The sequence below is a fragment of the Salvelinus alpinus genome, chromosome 12 (assembly GCF_045679555.1).
Source record: "Salvelinus alpinus chromosome 12, SLU_Salpinus.1, whole genome shotgun sequence".
NCBI classification, from domain to species: Eukaryota; Metazoa; Chordata; class Actinopteri; order Salmoniformes; family Salmonidae; genus Salvelinus; species Salvelinus alpinus.
The window spans coordinates 3894496-3918479 of record NC_092097.1 but is presented as its reverse complement, the minus strand read 5'-3'; the positions used below and the strand labels follow the sequence as shown (position 1 = coordinate 3918479).

The 23984-nt window shown below is 43.8% G+C and overlaps 1 protein-coding gene across 1 annotated transcript in view; it reads right to left on the bottom strand.

The window, feature by feature from the left end:
• LOC139536495 (mitogen-activated protein kinase kinase kinase 12-like) overlaps positions 1-22000 on the bottom strand; it is a 38144-nt gene extending 16144 nt beyond the window's left edge. The window contains exons 1-3 of the mRNA XM_071337048.1: positions 21990-22000; positions 21434-21592; positions 19155-19263 (exon numbers count right to left, since the gene is read on the bottom strand). Coding sequence (XP_071193149.1) covers positions 19155-19263; positions 21434-21592; positions 21990-22000 — 279 coding nt within the window. The remainder of the gene's footprint in view (positions 1-19154; positions 19264-21433; positions 21593-21989) is intronic.
• Positions 22001-23984: the final 1984 nt, after the last annotated feature.

Here is a 23984-nt window from a genome sequence, read left to right as displayed (position 1 = left end):
CTTGCTTTTCCTTCCATCCTCTCCTCCCCGTCTCTCCTCCCTGCCTCTTCTCCCTACCCCCCCTCCCCTTTTCTCACTGCCTTTCCTCCTCTCTCCTCCTCCCTGCCTCTTCTCCCCTGCGCCTCCTCTCCACCTCTCCTACCCGCCTCCCTGCTTCTCGTCCCCATTAAAACAAATGGGAATTAGCTATGGCATAAGGATTCAGACTCATTGATCTCCTCGTCTTTGACAAAAATAAGAGATAACATGACTAGCTAGAAAGCTAACTAACTGTCAGTAACCTCCATTTGGATCCTATTAAATTACAAGAAGGGCTATGTCATAAACCCTCAAAGTGACAGAGTGGGGTGAAAATGGTAGCCATATTGGTCAGGGAAAATTCAAACCAGTCTAATTTGAATCAATGGCAGTAGAGGCATAATCCTGATTTTACTTATGCAGGAAAATCAAAGTAAGGCATGTGATATCCGAAATTGTGTAATAGAATTATTGTCAAGCTAAGATATAGTCATGTAATTATAAACACAGTTTCTACGGGTTTTATTTTCTGTATAAAATAGCCTCTAAAATGTAGGACGATAAATGTCAAAGGTGTGTTTTATTGGAAAGCTGTGAGTGCTATTATATGATACAATATCAATACGTGTCACATTAACAACTTGTGTCAGCCATTGTATGGCTGTGAATTGACTGCATTGTTTGAATGGAATGTTGACATATTGGCAGTTAATTAGAACAATCAATTGAATAATTCCTGTCTGGCTAGCTAGCTAACAAACATAGAGTGTAGATATATTCTTCAAATTCATTATTTTACACAATATCTTATCACAGCACTGGCTAACCGTGGTTGGCCAACTCCCTGACCAAAATGGCTGCATCATAAGAAGGTTCATGCCCATTCTACATAGTATTCAATGTCCTAATTCTATGGTGCACAGCTAGCTGTCAGTGTCAGTGCCCTCCCCTCCCCGTTTGTTGTTGTTTCTCTCCACTCCAAGTGAAATTCACAACAACAATATGTGCACACCCCCAATTCAGGTCTATCTATTAGTAGCCCCTGTCATTATTTGGTGGTAGAACTAAACTAAAGCATTTCTGCTGTTAGACAGGATTTATATCGAAATAGGGGTGACATTACCCTCTGGTTTAAGGTTTATGACATAAGCCACTGGAGTGTAATAGTGTATCTCTATGGGTACAGTAGAGCAGTGGTTCCTAAACTGTGGGTTGGTGTATTACAACAAAAATAGTATTATTATTTAAATATACAGTGCATTCAGGAAAGTATTCAGACCCCTTGACTTTTTCCATATATTGTTACGTTACAGCCTTATTCTAAAACGTATTAAATAGATGTTTCCCCCCTCATCAATCTACACACAATACTTCATAATGACAAAGCAAAAACAGGGTTTTATACATTTTGGCAAATGGATTACATAAACAAAACTGAAATATCACATTTACATAAGTATTGAGACCCTTTGCTCAGTACTTTGTTGAAGCACCTTTGGCAGCGATTACAGCCAAGCAAGCTAGCCAACGTTAGCCAACAGCTTGACTGCTGATGTTAGGTCAGAACGCTCGGATCCACCCTACTCCTCTGGTTTGTAGAAATGTTAGCAAATGTATTAAAAATAAAAAGCATAAATACCTTATTTACATAAGTATTCAGACCCTTTGTCACGCCTTGACCTGAGATGTCTCTGTTTTATTTATATTTTGGTTAGGTCAGGGTGTGACTAGGGTGGGTACGTTAGTTTTTGAATTGTCTAGGGGTTTTGTATGTCTATGGTGTTTTGTATGTCTATGGTGGCCTTATATGGTTCCCAATCAGAGGCAGCTGTTTATCGTTGTCTCTGATTGGGGATCATATTTAGGTAGCCATTTTCCCTGTGGTGTTTGTGGGTTCTTGTTCTATGTTTAGTTGCCTGTCTGCACTATCCATATAGCTTCACGGTTCGTTTTGTTATTTTGTTAGTTTGTTCAGTGTTCATTCGTTAAAATAAATAAGAATGTACGCCTACCACGCTGCGCCTTGGTCTCCTCCTTACAACGGCCGTGACAGAAGAACCCACCACAAAAGGACCAAGCAGCGTGTTCAGGAGGAATGGACCTGGGAGGAGATATTGGACGGAGCAGGACCCTGGACGCAGGCTGGGGAGTATCGCCTTCCGAAGGAGGAAATAGAGGCAGCAAAAGCGGAACGGCGATATTACGAAGAGAAATACCAACGAGGTAGGCCACAGAAACCCCAAGAAGATTTTGGGGGAGGCACATAGAGCCAGTCAGGGAGTCGGATGAGGAGTTCGACGCAAGATGGAGAGCGCTGCAGAGCAGGCGTGCTGGGGAGCGTGTGACTGGTAAGACACCGTGTTACACAGTGATGCGCACGGTGTCTCCAGTTTGCATTCATAGCCCGGTGCTCTCTATTCCAGCTCTTCGCACTTGCCGGGCTCAAGTGAGCATCCAGCCAGGACGCATTATGCCAGCTATACGCTCTAGATCTCCAGTGCGCCTTCACAGTCCAGTACGTCCTGTGCCTCCTCTCCGCACTCGCCCTGAGGCGCGTGTCCCCAGCCCGGTACCACCAGTTCCGGCACCACGCATCAGACCTCCAGTGCGCTTCCACAGTCCAGTACGGCCTGTGCCTCTTCCCCGCACTCACCCTGAGGTGCGTGTCCTCAGCCCGGTACCACCAGTTCCGGCACCACGCATCAGGCCTCCAGTGCGCTTCCACAGTCCAGTACGGCCTGTGCCTCTTCCCCGCACTCGCCCTGAGGTGCGTGTCCTCAGCCCGGTACCACCAGTTCCGGCACCACGCATCAGACTTCCAGTGCGCTTCCATAGTCCAGAGCTTCCGGCGACAGTACCCAGTCCTGAGCTTCCGGCGACAGTACCCAGTCCAGAGCTTCCGGCGACAGTACCCAGTCCAGAGCTTCCCGCGACAGTACCCAGTCCAGAGCTTCCGGCGACGTTTCACAGTCCGGAGCCTCCGGCGACGGTCCCCAGTCCGGAGCCTCCGGCGACGATCCCCAGTCCGGGGTCTCCGGCGACGGTCCCCAGTCCGGGGTCTCCTGCGACGGTCCCCAGTCCGGCTTCTCCTGCGACGGTCCCCAGTCCGGGGTCTCCGGCGATGATCCGCTGTCCGGTTCTACAAAGGTGGAGGGAACAGGGTAAAGAGGGGGGGCTGCGTCCAGAACCGGAGCCGCCACCGAGGGTAGATGCCCACCCGGACCCTCCCCTATAGGTTCAGGTTTGCGGCCGGGAGTCCGCACCTTTGGGGGGGGGGGGGGTACTGTCACGCCCTGACCTGAGATATCTCTGTTTTCTTTATATTTTGGTTAGGTCAGGGTGTGACTAGGGTGGGTACGTTAGTTTTTGTATTGTCTAGGGTTTTTGTATTGTCTAGGGTTTTTGTATGTCAAGGGTTGTTGTAGGTCTAGGTGTTTTGTATGTCTATGGTGGCCTGATATGGTTCCCAATCAGAGGCAGCTGTTTATCGTTGTCTCTGATTGGGGATCATATTTAGGTAGCCATTTTCCCTGTGATGTTTGTGGGTTCTTGTTCTATGTTTAGTTGCCTGTCTGCACTATCCATATAGCTTCACGGTTCGTTTTGTTATTTTGTTAGTTTGTTCAGTGTTCATTCGTTAAAATAAATAAGAATGTACGCATACCACGCTGCGCCTTGGTCTCCTCCTTACAACGGCCATGACACCCTTTGCTATGAGAATAATTGAGATCAGGTGAATCCTGTTTCCATTGACCATCCTTGATGTTTCTGCAGCTTGATTGGAGTCCACGTGTGGTAAATTCAATTGATTGGACAAGATTTGGAAAGGCACACACCTGTCTATATAAGTTTTAACAGTTAACAGTGAATGTCAGAGCAAAAACCAAGACATGAGGTCGAAAGTTTTGTCCGTAGAGCTCCGAGACAGGATTGTGTCGAGGCAGAGATCTGGGGAAGGGTAGTGAAAAATGACTGCAGCATTGAAGGACCCCATGAACACAGTGACCTCCATCATTCTTAAATGGAAGAAGTTTGGAATGACCAAGATCTTCCTAGAGCTGGCCGCCAGGCCAAACTGAGCAATCGGGGGAGAAGGGCCTTGGTCAGGGAGGTGACCAAGAACCCGATGGTCACTCTGACAGAGCTCTATGGTTCCTCTGTGGAGATGGGATAATCTTCCAGAAGGACAACCATCTCTGCAGCACTACACCAATCAGGCCTTTAGGGTAGAGTGGCTAGACAGAAGCAACTCCTCAGTAAAGGCACATGACAGCCTGCTTGGAGTTTGCCAAAAGGCACCTAAAGTCTCTCAGACCACCAGATATAACTGCCGAACTGCAGTCAGGTCAAGACCCTGGTGAGGATGACAAGCACGCAGATGAGCTTCCCTGAGACGGTTTCTAACAGTTTGTGCAGAAATTCTTCAGTTGTGCAAACCAATAGTTTCATCAGCTGTCCGGTAGCTGGTCTCAGACGATCCCACAGGTGAAGAAGCCGGATGTGCAGGTCCTGAGCTGGCGTGGTTACACGTGGTCTGCGGTTGTGAGTCCGGTTGCACTTCCTGCCAAAATGTCTAAAATGACATTGGAGGCAGCTTGTATCTGGTGGACATTCCTGCCGTCAGCATGTCAATTGCCCGCTCACTCAGACTTGTGACACTTCTGTGCATTGTGTCGTGTGACAAAACTTCATATTTTAGAGTGGCCTTTAATTGTCCCCAGCACAAAATTTGAGAGGAATAAGCTTTTTGTGCTTATGGAACATTTCTGGGGGGGAAAAATTCAGCTCATGAAACATGGGACCAACACTTGACATGTTGCGTTTATATTTTTCTTCAGTATATTTTTCTTGTGACAGAAGCAAGAAGTATTAGCTGGTCGATTTTAGCTTTTGACACCATGTGTCAAAAGTGCATAAAGATGTGCATAAAGATAAACACACGTAACTTTACTTGCCGAAGTCTGGTCGTTTATTCACATACAGCTAGCTAGCATACAGCCAAATATGCTCCTTGTTCTATCTGTGATACAGCGGTACCAAAGACAGCACAGTATGAAGATAGGCAGAAACTCCAATAGAAATCCCTGATCACGCTTGTAGGCGTTGCCAGGCAATGTTGGCTAGGTAAGCTACAACACAGAAACATGCCTTCGGGTCTAACATTCACCTCGCACCGAACTGCGAATGTGCAGACCGTCAAATCAAAGGCACTCCTTCAATATAAAGTAGCTTTTGTCACTGTCACAAGGTTGGAGTAATAACATGTTCAACTATTTTAGACATTGGCTCAACTCTAGGTTGTACATTTAGATTTCAAGAAAATTAACAAACAAGGAAGAATTTTTCACTTCTCTCATTGACTTGTCAAACTCAAAACCCCGGCCTTGTCTGCTTGGTCTGTTTCGCAAGTGTAAGCACCTCTAACTTTAGAATCTCTGTGGCGGTACTGGTACATCCAGATACCTCCGAGTGACTGTGACCTACCCATGATGCTCTAGTCATGACCTAGGCAACAATAAACAAAAACACATTCCATATTTAGGCTAAGGCTAGTGTTCAAAAGATTAACCATAACACTGGCTATGGCTGGTTCTGGAGATGGTTTGTCATAAGCATTTATTATAGCATTTGCCATCTAATGTTATCTCTAAATGGGTGTTCTCGTGTCCACTACCAGTGAAAATCTGTGCTGCAGAGAGGTAGAGGAAGCTTATGTTGCTGATTGCATTTCATTCTCAGTACATAGTCATCAATCATGCAAGGAAAAATGACTGAAAGACACAAAATGACATATAGTGGTTGTTATGAGCCCTTTGTTGTTCACACAAGAAACCTATTTTCAATGATATAGCTACCATCACATAACACAGATGAAAGGGTAAAGGGTTTATAATAATCTTTGAGCAAACTGTTCATGCACCTACACTACATAGTTATTCTACAAAAGAATAGCAATGGTTGTCCTGTAGCAGAAAGTGTATGCCATAGGATTAGGAATGTAATTTAATAGGATCTCTGTGGTGTATGTATGCACTTTACAGGTGATGGCAAAGTGCAAAAACGTGTTGGTGGCATGCTACTGACCACCCAGGTTTTGCCCTATATGCCTTAATATATGCCCTGCAGGCTGTATGCAATGCTTACAGGCAAGAACATGGGGACATGGATGCTGAAATAAGTGGGTAGGTAAATGCAAAGTATGCTATGTTGGCGCACAGGAAGGCTTCTAATTATAGGGAGACTGGACATCCCTTTAATAACTGAAATATCAATTAACCCCGAGTCAATCGGGAAATCTAACCCTGAGCAAAATAATAGTGGACTAGAATACACCTGTAGGCTTTCTGTAGATTGGAATAACTTTGAATCAATTTAAAAGTTTTCAAATCAGATCAAGCATTAACCGGCGATAGCAGACACTCATATACGTTTTGGCGGATGCTTTGTTGGTGTCAGAGGTGGAACTGCATTGGTCAAATCGGTGAGCAGCTGCTCTTGCGATCATTGTCACGAAGCCACACACGTCGTACTCCAGTCAGAAGTTCAGAATGAGAAAGTGTAGGCTATATAGAAATAATTACGCTCAAATAGAAAAATCATTAAAGGAAATTAGGATCTCTGATCCTAATCGAGGTGTAGAGCACATTTTATATTCCAGTGTTCGAACTTGTACACAAGGCTGCATGGGATTCTGTTAATGCGACTCGGTGCAGCCAATGGCAATGTCCACTTTAGGTATAATGCCGGGAGCCACTTGAGGATTTGACAGCTCTAACGCAGTTCTACCCTGACACCGTTAAAACAACTCTCTGCAGATGTTGGCTAAAGCGGATCTGGTTGAATCGAGCCCTTAGTTTGCAATTGTGATAACAGGTTCTGAAAGGTAGGCAAATCGTTGGCAGAAAGTTGCTGTGCATTAGTGTCATGGGTACCTAAGAACAAATCTCCACTTGGTAATCCCAGCGTGTGCAGACCAGGTTCCCCGATCCCACGTACACTGGCTTAAAACTAACCCCATTAGAATGATTTAGTGAGTCAAATTGTGTAAGCATCTTTACTTTATTTGAAGGATATAACTATTTAAAAAAACGGTATTTATTGCAATTACAACCACTCCCTCAGCCTCTGTCCATCTGGTCTCATGCAGCACAGCAGTCCTGTAAAACATATGACACAAATGTAGAGTTAGTTCATTGAAGTTATTGTAGTTGGAATCCTAACTTGAGATCTATGTAATTTAACTTTTGTACAAATCATGATGTGATGTCAGTAGAAGATTTATGGCAGAAATGATGTGTTGATATTACTCAGCCCATTATGTTATGGCTCCAAATCCAACATCAACAAATCTTAGTGATAGGATTCCGTGACTTACCTTCAGCATCCCGGAGTCGCCTCTTCAATGTTGACATTGAGACTGGTGTTTTGCAGGTACTATTTAATGAAGCTGCCAGTTGAGTACTTGTGAGGCGTCTGTTTCTCAAACTAGACACTCTAATGTACTTGTCCTCTTGCTCAGTTGGGCACCAGGGCCTCCCACTCCTCTTTCTATTCTGGTTAGGGCCAGTTTCCTCTGTTCTGTGAAGGGAGAAGTACACAGCGTTGTACGAGGTCTTCAGTTTCTTGGCAATTTCTCGCATGGAATAGCCTTCATTTCTCAGAAGAAGAATAGACTGAGGAATTTCAGAAGAAAGTTCCTTGTTTCTAGCCATTTTGAGCCTGTAATCAAACCCCACAAATGCTGATGCTCCACATACTCAACTAGTCTAAAGGCCAGTTTTATTGCTTCTTTAATCAGAACAACAGTTTTCAGCTGTGCTAACATAATTGCAAAAGGGTTTTCTAATGATCAATTAGCCTTTTAAAACGATAAACTTGGATTAGCTAACACAACGTGCCATTGGAACACAGGACTGATGGTTGCTGATAATGGGCCTCTGTACGCCTATGTAGATATTCCATTAAAGAATCTGCCGTTTCCAGCTACAATAGTCATTTACAACATTAACAATGTCTACACTGTATTTCTGATCAATTTGATGTTATTTTAATGGACAAAAAAATTGCTTTTCTTTCAAAAACAACAACATTTTTAAGTGACTCCAAACTTTTTAACGGTAATGTACCTTCCTTCACTATACTTGAATGAATGTGTAGACTACATTCTGGACGCCGTAATTCAGTGTAAGTCGGTAGGAACACATTAACTGGTGCAACTGCTGTCTCATCCCGTCTCAGGTCACCACACATTACTGCTTCCTCGTAGCAGACGAGAAAGACAAAGGTAGATGTGAAGTGTGGTAAGCAGTTGAACAGTTATATCTGTCTGCCATGGCTGTATACAAACAGTTCTTATATCTATCATAGACCAATGTTTAACTTCTGGACAGATACTCAAGCATTCTCCAGAGAGGAAAAGCGAGACTGGTGTTTGGACACGGCGTCACTCTTCTCTGGTTGGCCGTATTCGGAGCAAAGGGGGGCTAGGATAGTCGCGCTTTCCGGCAGCTGTTAGTATGGCCCTGGATCTCCCACAACATCCTGGAACAGTAGCTCCAGGAGTATGTCGACGTAGCCTAGAAAAATAAATTACTTATACAGGCAATTACAAAATGTGAGTAATCACTGTTGCTTAAGCTAACCAACTGTGTGTCTGGAGGGGAATAACTTACCATACGTAGGTAAGTTATTAGGTTTCAAGACTTGGATGGAGTAGTCTCCTTTCTTCCACTTAGGGAACCGAATCTTGAACCTGGGTTCTCGGGCTGCGGTGGTTGCCTGAAGCCTGTCTGCAGTCTTGTTGTGGTGCATGGCTGCCAGAAGAAGTCTGTAAGAGAGCATGTCAGACAGGTGAGTGAACATCACAAGTATGTATAAACATTCAATTGATTTGTGCATACCTTCATAACATCCCAGGAAAGGAAAACACCGGATTATTTGAGGCAAACTTTAGGACCATGCAATGGTAGCCTATTTTGGAACATGTCTGGTACATGGGTCTGACTTTACCCACATCTTTCAGCAGGCTTTTCACATACCTTGGTGCCTGTTGAATAGAGTAGGTGTAACTCTGATAAACACAAAGGTACACAAATAGAGGGATCATCAACTTTCGCACATAGTTGTTTTGGGCCACTCCTTGACCTCTGTGCCTGTAAGTAGTTGGTGCAGGCAGTTTGGGAAAAGGTAGTTGTCGTCATGACTTTGGACATTTTACATTTACAGTGTCTTGCAAAAGTATTCATTCCCCTTGAAGTTTTTCATATTTTAATGCATTACAACCTGTAATTTAAATGTATTTTTATTTGGATTTCATCTAATGGACATACACAAAAAAGTAAAAATTGGTGAAGTGAAACAAAAAAAATAAGTGGTGCGTACATATGTATTCAACCCTTTGCTCTGAAGCCCCAAAATAAGATCTGGTGCAGCCAAATACCTTCAGAAGTCACATAATTTGTTAAATAAAGTCCACCTGAGTGCAATCTAAGAATCACATGATCTGTCACATGATCTCAGTATATACAGTTGAAGTCGGAAGTTTACAAACACCTTAGCCAAATACATTTAAACGCACTTTTTCACAATTCCTGACGTTTAATCCTAGTAAACATTGCCTTCCTTAGGTCAGTTAGGATTACCACTTTATTTTAAGAATGTGAAATGTCAGAATAATAGTAGAGAGAATGATTTAACTTCAGCTTTTATATCTTCAATCACATTCCCAGTGGGTCAGAAGTTTACATACACTCAATTAGTATTTGGTAGCATTGCCCTTAAATTGTTTAACTTGGGTCAAACATTTTGGGTAGCCTTCCACAAGCTTCCCACAATAAGTTGGGTGAATTTTGGCCCATTCCTCCTGACAGAGCTGGTGTAAATGAGTCAGGTTTGTAGGCCTCAATTGCTCAGACACACTTTTTCAGTTCTGCCCACAAATCTTCTATAGGATTGAGGTCAGGGCTTTGTGATGGCCACTAATACCTTGAATTTGTTGTCCTTAAGCCATTTTGCCACAACTTTGGAAGTATGCGTGGGGTCATTGTCCATTTGGAAGATCCATTTGCGACCAAGCTTTAACTTCCTGACTGATGTCTTGACTTTGCTTCAATATAACCACACATTTTCCTGCGTCATGATGCCATCTATTTTGTGAAGTGCACCAGTCCCTCCTGCAGCAAAGAACCCCCACAACATGATGCTGCCACCCCCGAGCTTCACGATTGGGATGTTGTTCTTCAGCTTGCAAGCCTCCCCCTTTTTCCTCCAAACATAACGATGGTCATTATGGCCAAACAGTTCCATTTTTGTTTCATCTGACCAGAGGACATTTCTCCAAAAAGTATGATCTTTGTCCCCATGTCCAGTTGCAAACCGTAGTCTGGCTTTTTTATGCCGGTTTTGGAGCAGTGGCTTCTTCCTTGCCAAGCGGCCTTTCAGGTTTTGTCGACATAGGACTCGTTTTACTGTGGATATAGATACTTTTGTACCTGTTTCCTCCAGCTTCTTCACAAGGTCCTTTGCTGTTGTTCTGGGATTGATTTGCACTTTTCACACCAAAGTACGTTCATCTCTAGGAGAGAGAACGCGTCTCTTTCTTGAGCGGTATGATGGCTGCGTGGTCCCATGGTGTTTATACTTGCGTACTATTGTTTGTACAGATGAATGTGGTACCTTCAGACATTTGGAAATTGCTCCCAAGGATGAACCAGACTTGTGGAGGTGTACAATATTTCTGAGGTCTTGGCTAATTTCTTGGGATTTTCCCATGATGTCAAGCAAAGAGGCACTGAGTTTGAAGGTAGGCCTTGAAATACATCCTAAGGTACACCTCCAATTGACTAAAATTATGTCAATTAGCCTATCAGAAGCTTCTAAAGCCATGACATTTTCTGGAATTTTCCAAGCCGTTTAAAGACACAGTCAACTTAGTGTATGTAAAGTTCTGACCCACTGGAATTGTGATACAGTGAATTATAAAGTGAAATAATCTATCTGTAAAAAATTGTTGGAAAAATTACTTGTGTCATGCACACAGTAGATGTCCTAACCGACTTGCCAAAACTATAGTTTTTTAACAAGAAATTTGATAAAAAATTAGTTTTAATGACTCTAACCTAAGTGTATGTAAACTTCCAACTTCAACTGTGTACACCTGTTCTGAAAGGCCACAGCATCTGCAACACCACTAAGCAAGGGGCACCACCAAGCAAGCGGCATCATGAAGACCAAGGAGCTCTCCAAACAGGTCAGAGACAAAGTTGTGGAGAAGTACAGATCAGGGTTGGGTTATAAAAAAATATCTGAAACTTTGAACATCCCACGGAGCACCATTAAATCCAATATTAAACAACAAACCTGCCAAGAGAGGGCCGCCCACCAAAACTCACGGACCAGGCAAGAAGGGTATTAATCAGAGAGGAAACAAAGAGACCAAAGATAACCCTGAAGAAGCTGCAATGCTCCACAGCGGAGATTGGAGTATCTGTCCATAGGACTACTTTAAGCCGTACACTCTGCAGGGCTGGGCTTTACGGAAGAGTGGCCAGAAAAAAGCCATTGCTTAACCTCTTTCAGCTAGGGGGCAGAATTTTTATGTTTGGAAAAATAACGTTCCCAAGGTAAACGGACTATTTCTCAGGTCCAGATGCTAGAATATGCATATAATTGACAGATTAGGATAGAAAACACTCTAAAATTTCCAAAACTGTCAAAATATTGTCTGTGAGTATAAGAGAACTGATTTTGCAGGCGAAAACCTGAGGAAATCCAACCCGGAAGTGCCTTTTATTTGGAAAAATCACTGTTCCGTTGCCTGCCCCTCCTCCATTTAAAGGGGTATCAACCAGATTTCTTTTCCAATGGCTTCCTCAGGCTGTGACCAGGCTTTAGACAGTTTCAAGCTTTTATTCTTAAAAATTAGCGAGATTTATCAAAACGCGTCAGGTGTCCTTTGATTAGTTCCTGCGCGCGAGAGATGTAGCTTGACATTTTCTTTCGCTGTACTATTGAATAGGTTACCGTCCGGTTGAAATATTATCGATTATGTATGTTAAAAACAACCTGAGGATTGATTATAAAAAACGTTTGACATGTTTCTACGAACATTACGGATACTTTTTGGAATTTTCGTCTGCCTTTCAGGACCGGAACGAGCCTATGGTTTTCTGAACATAACGCGCAAACCAAATGGCGTTTTTTGGTTATAAAACTAATCTTTATCGAACAAAAATAACATTTATTGTGTAACTGGGAGTCTCGTGAGTGCAAACATCCGAAGATTATCAAAGGTAAGCGATTCATTTTATTGCTTTTCTGACTAGCTAATTTGAGGCTAGCTGTTCTTACTGTTTTGTCTAGTGATTGATAAACTCACAAACGCTTGGATTGCTTTCGCTGTAAAGCATATTTTCAAAATCTGACACGATAGGTGGATTAACAACAAGCTAAGCTGTGTTTTGGTATATTTCACTTGTGATTTCATGATTATAAATATTTGTAGTATTTTTTTTGAATTTGGCGCTCTGCAATTCAGCGGTTGTTTATGAAAATGATCCCGCTAAAGGGATCCGTGCGGCAAAAAGTTAAAGACAAAAATAAGTAAAAACGTTTGGTGTTCGCCAAAAGGCATGTGGGAGACTCCCCAAATATATGGAAGAAAGTACTCTGGTCAGATGAGACTATAATTTAGATTTTTGGCCATCAAGGAAAACGCTATGTCTGGCGGAAACCCAACACCTCTCATCACCCCAAGAACACCATCCCCACAGTGAAGCATGGTGGTGGCAGCATCATGCTGTGGGGGTGTTTTTCATCAGCAGGGACTGGAAAACTGGTCAGAATTGAAGGAATGATGGATGCGCTAAAAACAGGGAAATTCTTGAGGGAAACCTGTTTTAGTCTTCTAGAGATTTGAGACGGAGGTTCACCTTCCAGCAGGACAATGACCTTCAGGATACTGCTAAAGTAACACTCGAGTGGTTTAAGGGGAAACATTTAAATGAATGGCCTAGTCAAAGCCCAGCCCTCAATCCAATTGAGAATCTGTTGTATGACTTAAAGATTGCTGTACACCAGCGGAACCCATCCAACTTGAAGGAGCTGAAGCAGTTTTGCCTTGAAGAATGGGCAAAAACCCAGTGGCTAGATGTGCCAAGCTTATAGAGACATACCCCAAGATACTTGCAGCTGTAATTGCTGCAAAAGGTGGCTCTACAAAGTATTGACTTTGAGGGGGTGAATAGTTATGCACGCTCAAGTTCTGTTTGTCTTGTTTCTTGTTTGTTTCACATAGAAAAATATGTTGAATCTTCAAAGTGGTAGGCATGTTGTGTAAATCAAATGATACAAACCCCCCAAAAATCTATTTTAATTCCAGGTTGTAAGGCTACAAAATAGGAAAAATGCCAAGGGGGTTGAATACTTTCGCAAGCCACTGTACATTTCAGTCATTTAGCAGACACTCTTATTCAGAGCGACTTACAGTAGTGAGTGTATACATATTTGAACTGGTCCTCTGTGGGAATCGAACCCACAACACTGTCGTTGCAAGTACCATGCTCTGCCAACTGAGCCACAATGCTCTCCTGGACATGGTTAGCTACCGATGTCCACTGCCACAATTTCCTAACCAGTACAGGTGGTTGATTATTATCCCCCAGCACCTCACCACATCAGTTTCTCTCCTTCCCAAGAGAATTCTCTCATTCTTCTCTGCAGATCCTCTCAAGGTCGGTCAGATTGGAAGGGGAGTGTCGCTGCACAGCTATTTTCAGGTCTCTCCAGAGATGTTCGATCGAGTTCAAGTCCGGGCTTTAGCTGGGCCACTCATGTACATTCAGAGACCTGAATCCACTCCTGCGTTGTTTTGGCTGTGTGCTTAGGGTTGTTGTCCTGTTGGAAGGTAAACCTTCGCCACATTCTGAGGTCCTGAGTACTCTGGAGAAGGTTTTCATCAAGGATCTCTCTGTACTTTGCGCCGTTCATCTTTTCCTCGATCCTGACTAGTCTCCCAGGCCCTGCCGCTGAAAAACATCCCCACAGCATGATGCTGCCACCACCATGATTCACTGTAGGGGTGGTGCCAGGTTTCCTCCAGACGTGATGGTTGGCATTCATGCCAAAGAGTTCAATCTTGGTTTCATCAGGTCAGAGAATCTTGTTTCTCATGGTCTGAGAGTCCTTTAGGTGCCTTTTGGCAAACTCCAAGCAAGCTGCCATATGCCTTTTACTGAGGAGTGGCTTCCGTCTGGCCACTCTACCATAAACGCCTGATTGGTGGAGTGCTGCAGAGATGGTTGTCCTTCTGGGAGGTTCTCCCATCTCCACAGAGGAACTCTGGAGCTCTGTCAGAGTGACCATCGGGTTCTTGGTCACCTCCCTGACCAAGGCCCTTCTCCCCATATTGCTTAGTTTGGTCGGGCGGCTATCTCTAGGAAGAGTCTTGGTGGTTCCAAACTTCTTCCATTTAAGAACGATGGAGGCCACTGTGTTCTTCGGGACCTTCAATGCTGCAGACATTTTCTGGTGTCCTTTCTCAGATCTGTGCCTCAACACAATCCTGTCTCGGAGTTCAATTGACAATTCCTTCAACCTCATGGCTTGGTTTTTGCTCTGACATGCACTGTCACTGTGGGACCTTATATAGACAGGTGTGCCTTTCCAAATCATGTCCAATCAATTGAATTTACCACAGGTGGATACCAAACAAGTTGTAGAAACATCTCAAGGATGATCAATGGAAACAGGATGCACCTGAGCTCAATTTTGAGTCTCATAACAGAATAAGGTATTTCTGTTTTTTATTTTTAATAAATGTGCAAAATTTTCTAAAAACCTGATGTCACTTTGACATTATTGGGTATTGTGTGTAGATTGATGAGGATTTAAAAAAAAATATATATATTTTAGAATAAGGCTGTAATGTAACAAAATGTGGGAAAAGGAAAAGGGTCTGAATACTTTCCGAATACACTGTATGGCTGACTCTTCCACGTCTTGATGTGGTCGCAGTGAGGGCATATCTGGACAATGGAGATCAGTATGCCTTTGAACCGCCTCAAACCAGACAGGAGTGGAAAAGCTGCAGCACACAGTCGTCGTACACAATGTAATTCCTCAACATGTGAACAGGTGTGTTAAGGACTCTGTAATTGCCGGTATGAGGTACACTTTTTTTTCACTGTCTACATTAGTCTACAACACATTTAGTCATAAAATAACATTACAAGCTCACTACAGTGTCATCTTACAGTTTTCCATCGCAGATGGTGTTTGTGTCGTCAACTGGAGTCATCGTTGGAATAGTCCAAGGAGCTGAGGACTGCAAGGAGCTGAGGTTTCAGGCATGCGCACCAGTGTTGCTGTATTTGAAGACACGCTCTTGTGTTTTGGCTGGAACTGGGCGGCTGTAGATTATGCAGAAAGACAACTGATGTTTTGGCGTCTCTGTGATACTCCTATCATGGCGTACCATCCACATGCAACTCTTTGTTGTGATAAACAGGCAAAATGACACGTTTGATAATCTAGTGAACTGTAGGCTACATAAAGTAGGCAGTCATTATCTCATTCCCATTGGCAAGTCCAGTCAAACTGTCTGCCCCCAAACCCCTTCCCCACCCAAGTGCAGCCTGTCCCTCTCACACTCTCCGCAGCTCCTCTGAACCTTACCTCAGATAGCGATTTGTATTGGTATTGTTTCTTAGAGATGCTTCTCAATTGAGCTGCGGATTTACCCAGTAAGCCTGTATTTGAAGTCATCTGAATGTCAACTATGTCAGTAGCAACAGTAACATGAGGTAACATTACATCTGAATAGGTGGGGAGAGGCAAAGGGAATAGCCAAGCCAACTAGCTAATTATTCTTGTTGATTGTGTTATTATGAGCACCACTGTAGGTTCTACTTGAGCGTCATAAACTCGACCTTGCTCCTCCTTTGTGGGGATGCTTGCGCAGAGAAATTACAAGCCTGTGGCGGGTCTGTCTGGGAGCAATCTCTCTTCTGCTAGAAACCCGTAAATATATGTACATTGTAACCTAGAAAGTTTTGGATACGTTTTGTCCTAAACCAAATAGTTTGGTGGCTAGCTAGCTATCTTGAACTGACCTCACTTCATTCGGATGTTTTGATATCATACATTTATCACAGCTAAGCTAACGTCGTTAGCTAGCTAGTTTATTGCATAAGCATTTCATGTAATGATGTAGCTAACTATTGTAGAAGGGGCACGTTTATAATTTACATTTGATCAGATAACTAGCTAGCTGAGAAGCTCTCTTTTACTTACAGTCTCGCCGTCCGGGTAGATGGTTGGAAAAGCATCTTCATTGAGTCAAAGCCTCATTTGAAAGCCCAGCTCCACCGGCAAGTAATTAAAAAAGGACTCCCGGGTGATATACACATTGCAGACTGACACACGTACAGTTTCTTACGACTCTTCAAAGCTGAGGAAAGTCATCCACTGGCAGTAAACATGAGGATGGAGACATCGAGAGGGCAACTCATACAAACTCCAGTCTTTGATGTTTCAACCAGCAACCCTGCACGCACCGTAGCCGCGGGGCATTGCACAAATGGACAGACAGACACACGTATAAAGCTACAAAAAGACAAAGAGATACAGAAGTGAGACAGATAAACTTGGACAAAGCTACAAACAGACAAATGGATTTAGACAAATAGACAGATTGATATATAGATATAGAGTGCAAAGTAGCGGTTTAAAACAGCAGCAATAGCAAGTGGACGTCGAAAGGATGTTTGGCTCAGTCGCGAAGAGGAATAACTTTGCATGTGTTTCTAATAAATATTTAAAAAATTCAGGCCATGCTTGTGGGTGGTAACATTTAAATAAAACCCAGCCCTGAACCAAAACGTAGGCAAAAAAATATTTGTACTTCATCTCATAGGAAAACACAACATTGAGTGGGCAGTTCGGATTTGTCACTTCAAGCCCAAATATATCATATGTTGACTAAAAGGGTGACTTATTGATTTAAATCGTGCAACATCATGTGTAAGCTCTGGCCATTGTCTTTCAGCTCTAAAGATTGGATTTCTACTCGCATGGGCATTTTAAAGAATTAATAAGTTGTTTCAGAACTTGAATTACTTGCCAATACAACTACATGAATCTAGAAAATAAGTTTTGTGGGTCAAAGTGCAGTATTTATTTAGTAAAGTGCCTTCTGAAAATATTCAGACCCATTGACTTTTTCCACATTTTGTTAGGTTGCAGCCTTATTCTAAAATTGATTAAATAGTTTGTTTTCATCAATCTACACACAATAACCCATAACGACAAAGCAAAAACAGTATTTTAGAAATGTTTGCTACTTTATTACAAATAAAAAACTTAAATCACATTTACATAAATATTCAGACCCTTTACTCAGTACTTCGTTGAAGCACCTTTGGCAGTGATTACAGCCTCGAGTCTTCTTAGGTATGACACTCAAGCTTGGCACATTCCCATTCTTCTCTGCAGATCCTCTCAAGCTTTGTCAGGTTGGATGGGGAGTGTTGCTGCACAGCTATTTTCTGGTCTCTCCAGAGATGTTCGATCGAGTTCAAGTCCGGGCTCTGGCTGGGCCACTCAAGGACATTCAGAGACTTGTCCCGAAGCCACTCCTGCGTCGTTTTGGCTGTGTGCTTAGGGCCGTTGTCCTGTTGGAAGGTGAAACTTCGCCCCAGTCTGAGGTTCTCAGCGCTCTGGAGCAGATTTTCATTAAGGATCTCTACACTTTGCTCCGTTCATATTTGCCTTGATCCTGACTAGTCTCCCAGTCCCTGACGCTGAAAAACATCCCCACAGCATGATGCTGCCACCACCATGATTCACTGTAGGGGTGGTGCCAGGTTTCCTCCAGACGTGATGCTTGGCATTCATGCCAAAGAGTTCAATCTTGGTTTATCAAACCAGAGAATTGTGTTTCTGAGAGTCCTTTAGGTACCTTTTGGCAAACTCCAAGCGGGCTGTCATGTGCCTTTTCCTGAGGAGTGGCTTCAATTTGCCCACTCCACCATAAAGGTCTGATTGGTGGAGTGCTGCAGAGATGGCCTTACTTCTGGAAGGCTCTCCCATCTCGACAGAGAAACTTTGGAGCTCTGTCAGAGTGACCATCGGGTTCTTGGTCACCTCCCTGACCAAGGCCCTTCTCCCCCGATTGCTCAGTTTGGCTAGGCGGCCAGCTCTAGGAAGAGTCTTAGTGGTTCCAAACTTCTTCCATTTAAGAATGATGGAGGCTACTGTGTTCTTGGGGACCTTCAATGCTGCAGAAACATCTGGGCCTCGACACAATCCTGTCTTGTAGCTCTACGGACAATTCCTTCGACTTCATGGCTTGGTTTTTGCTCTGAGATGCACTGTCAACTGTGGGACCATATATAGACAGGTGTGTGCCTTTCCAAATCATGTCCAATCAATTGAATTTACCACAGGTGGACTCCAATCAAGTTGTAGAAACATCTCAAGGATGATCAATGGAAACAGGATGCACCTGAGCTCAATTTCGAGTCTCCTAGCAAAAGGTTTGAATAGTTACGCAAATAAGGTATTTTATGTTTTTTATTTTTACATTTGCAAAAATGTCTAAAAACCTGTTTTCGCTTTGTCGTTATGGGGTATTGTGTGTAGATTGCTGGGGATTTTTTTAAATGTTTATCAATTTTAGAATAAGGCTGTAACAAAATGTGGAAAAAGTCAATGGGTCCGAATACATTCCGAAGGCACAAAGGTTTGCTAGCAAGTCTTTCACATTGGCTTTGGCCAGGGCCTCCCCGGCCAAGTCCAGGGGGTTGCCTAGCAGCACTTTCCTCTAACAGCTATCACGACAGCTCAAATGGCTTTGAAAAAATACAATTTCAGATAATAGTGAAAAATGTCTAACAAAATAATTATATTATGGAATTCACTAATCATAAACTATTGACATATAATGGAAATGTGGGTACATTTGTGGACAAAATTCGAAATTACTCAACTGTACAATGAAAGTTTAATTTCTAAATGGCCGTCCTGTAGTAATGTTGCCGGCATGCAAATGTCCATTCTAGTGTTATTTTAAGTACGTCTCTTGTGGGGTCAGGGTTAGAGAGCAGTAATCTACTGTACTCTACTGGGCTCTACTTTACCTGAGATTTGAAGTATGTCTCCTGTGGGGTAGACAGCAGGTCAGCTGAAGCGATATCCAGATGTAGGAGGATCTGACGGAAAGAAGGTCTGTTCCTGGGCTTACAGCTCCTGGGAGCAGGAAAAACAACAATATTAGAACATGTCTACCTCTACCTTTTAAAGGGTAACTCTCAACTCCAATTTCAGCCTTTGTCCAACCCCTTCAAAAAAATAAAATGCATTCAGGTGAGAAGTTGTGGGTGGGGAGAATTGCTCATAAATACTAATTTTGGGGGTGGGTAAATGTAGTTATACCTGATCCCAACAATTTCTCACTAGCATACTTACCAGAAGTCCACTGGCATGCTCAGATAATAAAATGGTGTGCATCGCAAGTAAATATGGCTCTGGATAGTTCTCTCACAGTGGTAATATGCCGAGTTCCTGACATTAATTGCCACCTGCCAGTTCGAATCCCCCATGCAGTTAAATTTTTTTTTATTGTGGTCTCGGTATTGTTTTGGGAAGAAAAGTGCTATCGTCACTGTGAAAATGAAGATTAGGCGCTCATTTCAATCCAACCCGCATTGCAGTATTTACGCAGTAGCTTTTATCCCAATGATCAAATTACTCACAGATTGGTCTTGGGTACTGTATAACAACCTACAACTACTACCACCCATCTCACAGGTATGCTTTCACTTTCAGAATTAGATGTGTGTAGGCATCGGAGGAATATTATAAATGAAATATTTAAAAAGCAGGTAGCTTGCGATCGACTTGTTGGAGACCACAGACGTAGAGGTGCCTCTACATCAGCATTTCAATAGTAGAGTTGAATCGCTGTGGGCAAAAAGAGCTAGATTGACAACTAAAAGACCAAAAAAAGTATGTGGACACCTGCTCGTCGAACATCTCATTCCAAAATCATGGGCATTAATTTGGAGTTGGTCCCCCCTTTGCTGCTATAACAGCCTCCACTCTTCTGGGAAGGCTTTCCACTAGATGTTGCAACATTGCTGCAGGGACTTGTTTCCATTCAGCCACAAGAGCATTAGTGAGGTCGGGCACTGATGTTGGGTGATTAGGCCTGGCTCGCAGTTGGCGTTCCAATTCATCCCAAAGGTCAGGGCTCCGTGCAAGCCAGTCAAGTTCTTACACACCGATCTCGACAAACCATTTCTGTATGGACCTCGCTTGATGCACAGGGGCATTGTCATGCTGAAACAGGAAAGGGCCTTCCCCAAACTGTTGCCAAAAAGTAGGAAGCTCAGAATCGTCTAGAATCTCATTGTATGCTGTAGCGTTAAGATTTTCCATTACTGGAACTAAGGAGCCTAGCCCGAACCATGATAAACAGCCCCAGACCATTATTTATCCCCCACCAAACTTTACAGTTGGCACTTTGCATTGGGGAAGGTAGCGTTCTCTGCCAGATGGCGTGTTTCATCACTCCAGAGAACACGTTTCCACTGCTCCAGAGTCCAATGGCTACGAGCTTTACACCACTCCAGCCAACTCTTGGCCTTGTGCATGGTGATCTTAGGCTTGTGTGCGGCTGCTCTGCCATGTAAACCCATTTCATGAAGCTCCCGACGAACAGGTATTGTGCTGACGTTGCTTCCACAGGCAGTTTGGAACTCAGTAGTGAGTGTTGCAACCGAGGACAGATGATTTTTAAAGTGCTACGTGTTTCAGCACTCGACGGTCCCGTTCTGTGAGCTTGTGTGGCCTACCACTTCGCGGCTGAGCCGTTGCTGCTCCTAGCCGTTTCCATTTCCCAATAACAGCACTTATAGTTGACCGGGGCAGCTGTAGCAGGGCAGAAATTTGATGAACTGACTTGTTGGAAAGGTGTCATCCTATGACGATGCCATGTTGAAAGTCACTGAGCTCTTCAGTAAGGGCCATTCTGCTACCAGTGTTTGTCTATGGAAATTGCATGGCTGTGTGCTCGATTTTATACATAACAGGTGTGGCTGAAATAGCCGAATACACTAATTTGAAATGGTGTCCACCTACTTTTGGCCATGTAGTGTATATCACTTTTGCAATGAACTGTCACAATGAAGACCAGAATTGATGTGTTTTACTATATATATATAAGCCTAAAAAAATGTGGTTTTCGAAGAAAATACGTTTTTTCATGAAAGCTGCTCTTGTAGCTCTTGTTTATCTCCTCCTCAGTTACTGCCATGTTTATGGCCTTTCCTCCACGCCTCCCTTCATCCATCTGTCCATTTCTCTACCTCCCACCCCTTTCCCACCTCTCTACCTCCCTCCCATTCCTCTATCTCACCAGCACTGTCGCAGCAGTATTTTGAATCCATCTGGGCAGCTCTCTGGGACGGGCAGGTTCAAGCGGTTGTTGCCCACTCCCCAGATGATGGCCGAGGAGTCCACGTCTTTATACGGCACCTCTCCTGTCAGCATCTCCCACAGTACCACACCAAACGACCTAGAGTGAAAGAGAGAGAGACATCTATGAGCTCCAACTAATCTTTAACACTAACCTTTCCATACCACCCTGCATCCTACTGCTGGCCTGCCTCTAAAGCTAAGCAGGGTTGGTCCTGGTCAGTCCCTGGATGGGAGACCAGATGCTGCTGGCACTCTTCCCTCTAGTCTAAGGAGATCCCAGTATAGTGAAGGGGATATTGCCCTGCCTAGGGTGCCATCTTTCAGATGAGATGTTATAAGTGTGTCCTGTGGTTTAAAAAAAAAATCTCATGGCACTTATCGTAAGAGTAAGGTTTTAAACCTTGGTTTCCTAGCCAAATTCCCAATCTGGTCCCTTTCAGTCATGGCTACCAAATCATCCCCCTGATTCCCAATTGGCATATATCACACCTCACTTCTCCACCATGACAGCTGATGTGTGGTGAGTGTTCTTGAACAAAATGGTTTCCATGCATTCCCCTAAATGGATGTTACACATTGGTCATGGAAGAGGTAAGTTTGCCCCCTTACTATGTAAAGCACTTTTAGCACCTACTGTAGGGGGAAAGGCACTATATAAATGCAATACATGATTATACAATAAAGACTGAAACCACTCTAGTACACACGTTTTACAAGACAACAAATCACTACCCCGCTTGTGTTTGTTTTTCAGCCTCTTTTATGTACCCACCATGCTTTTTCCAATGTTGTTTTCATCTCTGAACTAACACACAATGACCACAACACTGTGTACATGTTTGTTTGAGTATTAAAGGGGTCAGTCAGACGGCCTGTGTTTATGTGTGTACTGTGCTCCCCTGGCCGCCGATGCAGGTCACCACCGCTCATGAGGACTGTGAGCTCTCGTTCTCCGTGGCCGACGTGAGTAGGAAATGTAAGCGCGTTAACCCTCGCAAGGCTGCCGGCCCAGACGGCATCCCAAGCCGTGTTCTCAAAGCATGTGCAGACCAGTTCAATCTCTCCTTATCCCAGTCTTTTGTCCCAATTGCTTCAAGATGTCCACCATTGTTCCTCTACCCAAGAAAGCAAAGGTTCCTGAACTAAATGACTATCGCCCCGTAGCACTCACTTCTCTCATCATGAAGTGCTTTGAGAGGCTAGTTAAGGATCATATCACCTCCACCTTACCCAGCACCCTAGACCCACTACAATTTGCATACCGTCCCAACAGATCCATGGATGACGCATTCGCCATCACACTGCACACTGCCCTATCCCATCTGGACAACAGGAATACCCATGTAAGAATGCCGTTTATCAACCACAGCTCAGCCCTCAACACCATAGTGCCCTCCAAGATCATCACTAAGCTCGGGGCCCTAGGTCTGAACCCCACCCTGTGTAACTGGGTCCTGGACTTCCTGACTGGCCGACCCCAGGTGGTGAAAGTAGGCAACAACACCTCCGATACGCTGGTCATCACAAGGGTGCATGCTGGGCCTCCTCCTACACTCCCTGTTCACCCATGACTGCGTGGCCACGCACGTCTCCAACTCAATCATCAGATGACGCAACAGTGGTAGACCTGATTACCAACAACGATGAGACAGCCTACAGGGAGGAGGTGAGGGCCTTGGCGGAGTGGTGACAGGAAAATATCTCTCCCTCAATGTCAACTAAGTGAAGGAACTGACCGTGGACTTCAGGAGACAGCAGAGGGAGCACGCCCCACATCCACATTGACGGGGTCGTAGTGGAGAGTGTGAAGACAATGTGGTGAAGAAGGCGCTACAGCGGCTCTTCAACCTCAGGAGGCTGAAGAAATTCAGCTTGGCCCCTAAGATTCTCACAAACTTCTACAGATGCACCATTGAGAGCATCCTGTCGGGCTGTATCACCGCCTGGTACGGCAATTGCACCGTCCGCAACCGCAGGGCTCTCCAGAGGGTGGTGCAGTCAGCCCAACGCATCACCGGGGCCACACTGAGGGCCCTCCAAGACATCTACAGCACCCGATGTCAAAGGTAGGCCAAGAAGATTGTTGGAGCCAAATTCAAATTTTCTTTATTTGTGCTATATTTATTGTTTTGCTCAATTTATAAAAAATATATTATTGAATATAAGTATAAATATTTAATTATGAATTATGGAGAATGGTTGATGAACTCATGTGTTTCTATTATGATTATCACGGGTACTTAAAAGCATTATAAAGCCTTTCCTGGACACACCCCTTTTTTCCGATGTTCCCCTTCCCTTTACCTATTTAGTTTTTTTGCAGTATGGGTCTACCAGGCCTCAGGTATGGCGGTACCTTCCCGTTTTGTTGACCGCTACGCTACAACTTGCAACTAAGACATCTCCTACGAGTCTATTTTGTTTACAGTTTAAACCTGATCGCTTTGACTTTGTTCGTCGATGGATATAGCCTATGAAATTACCTTTTG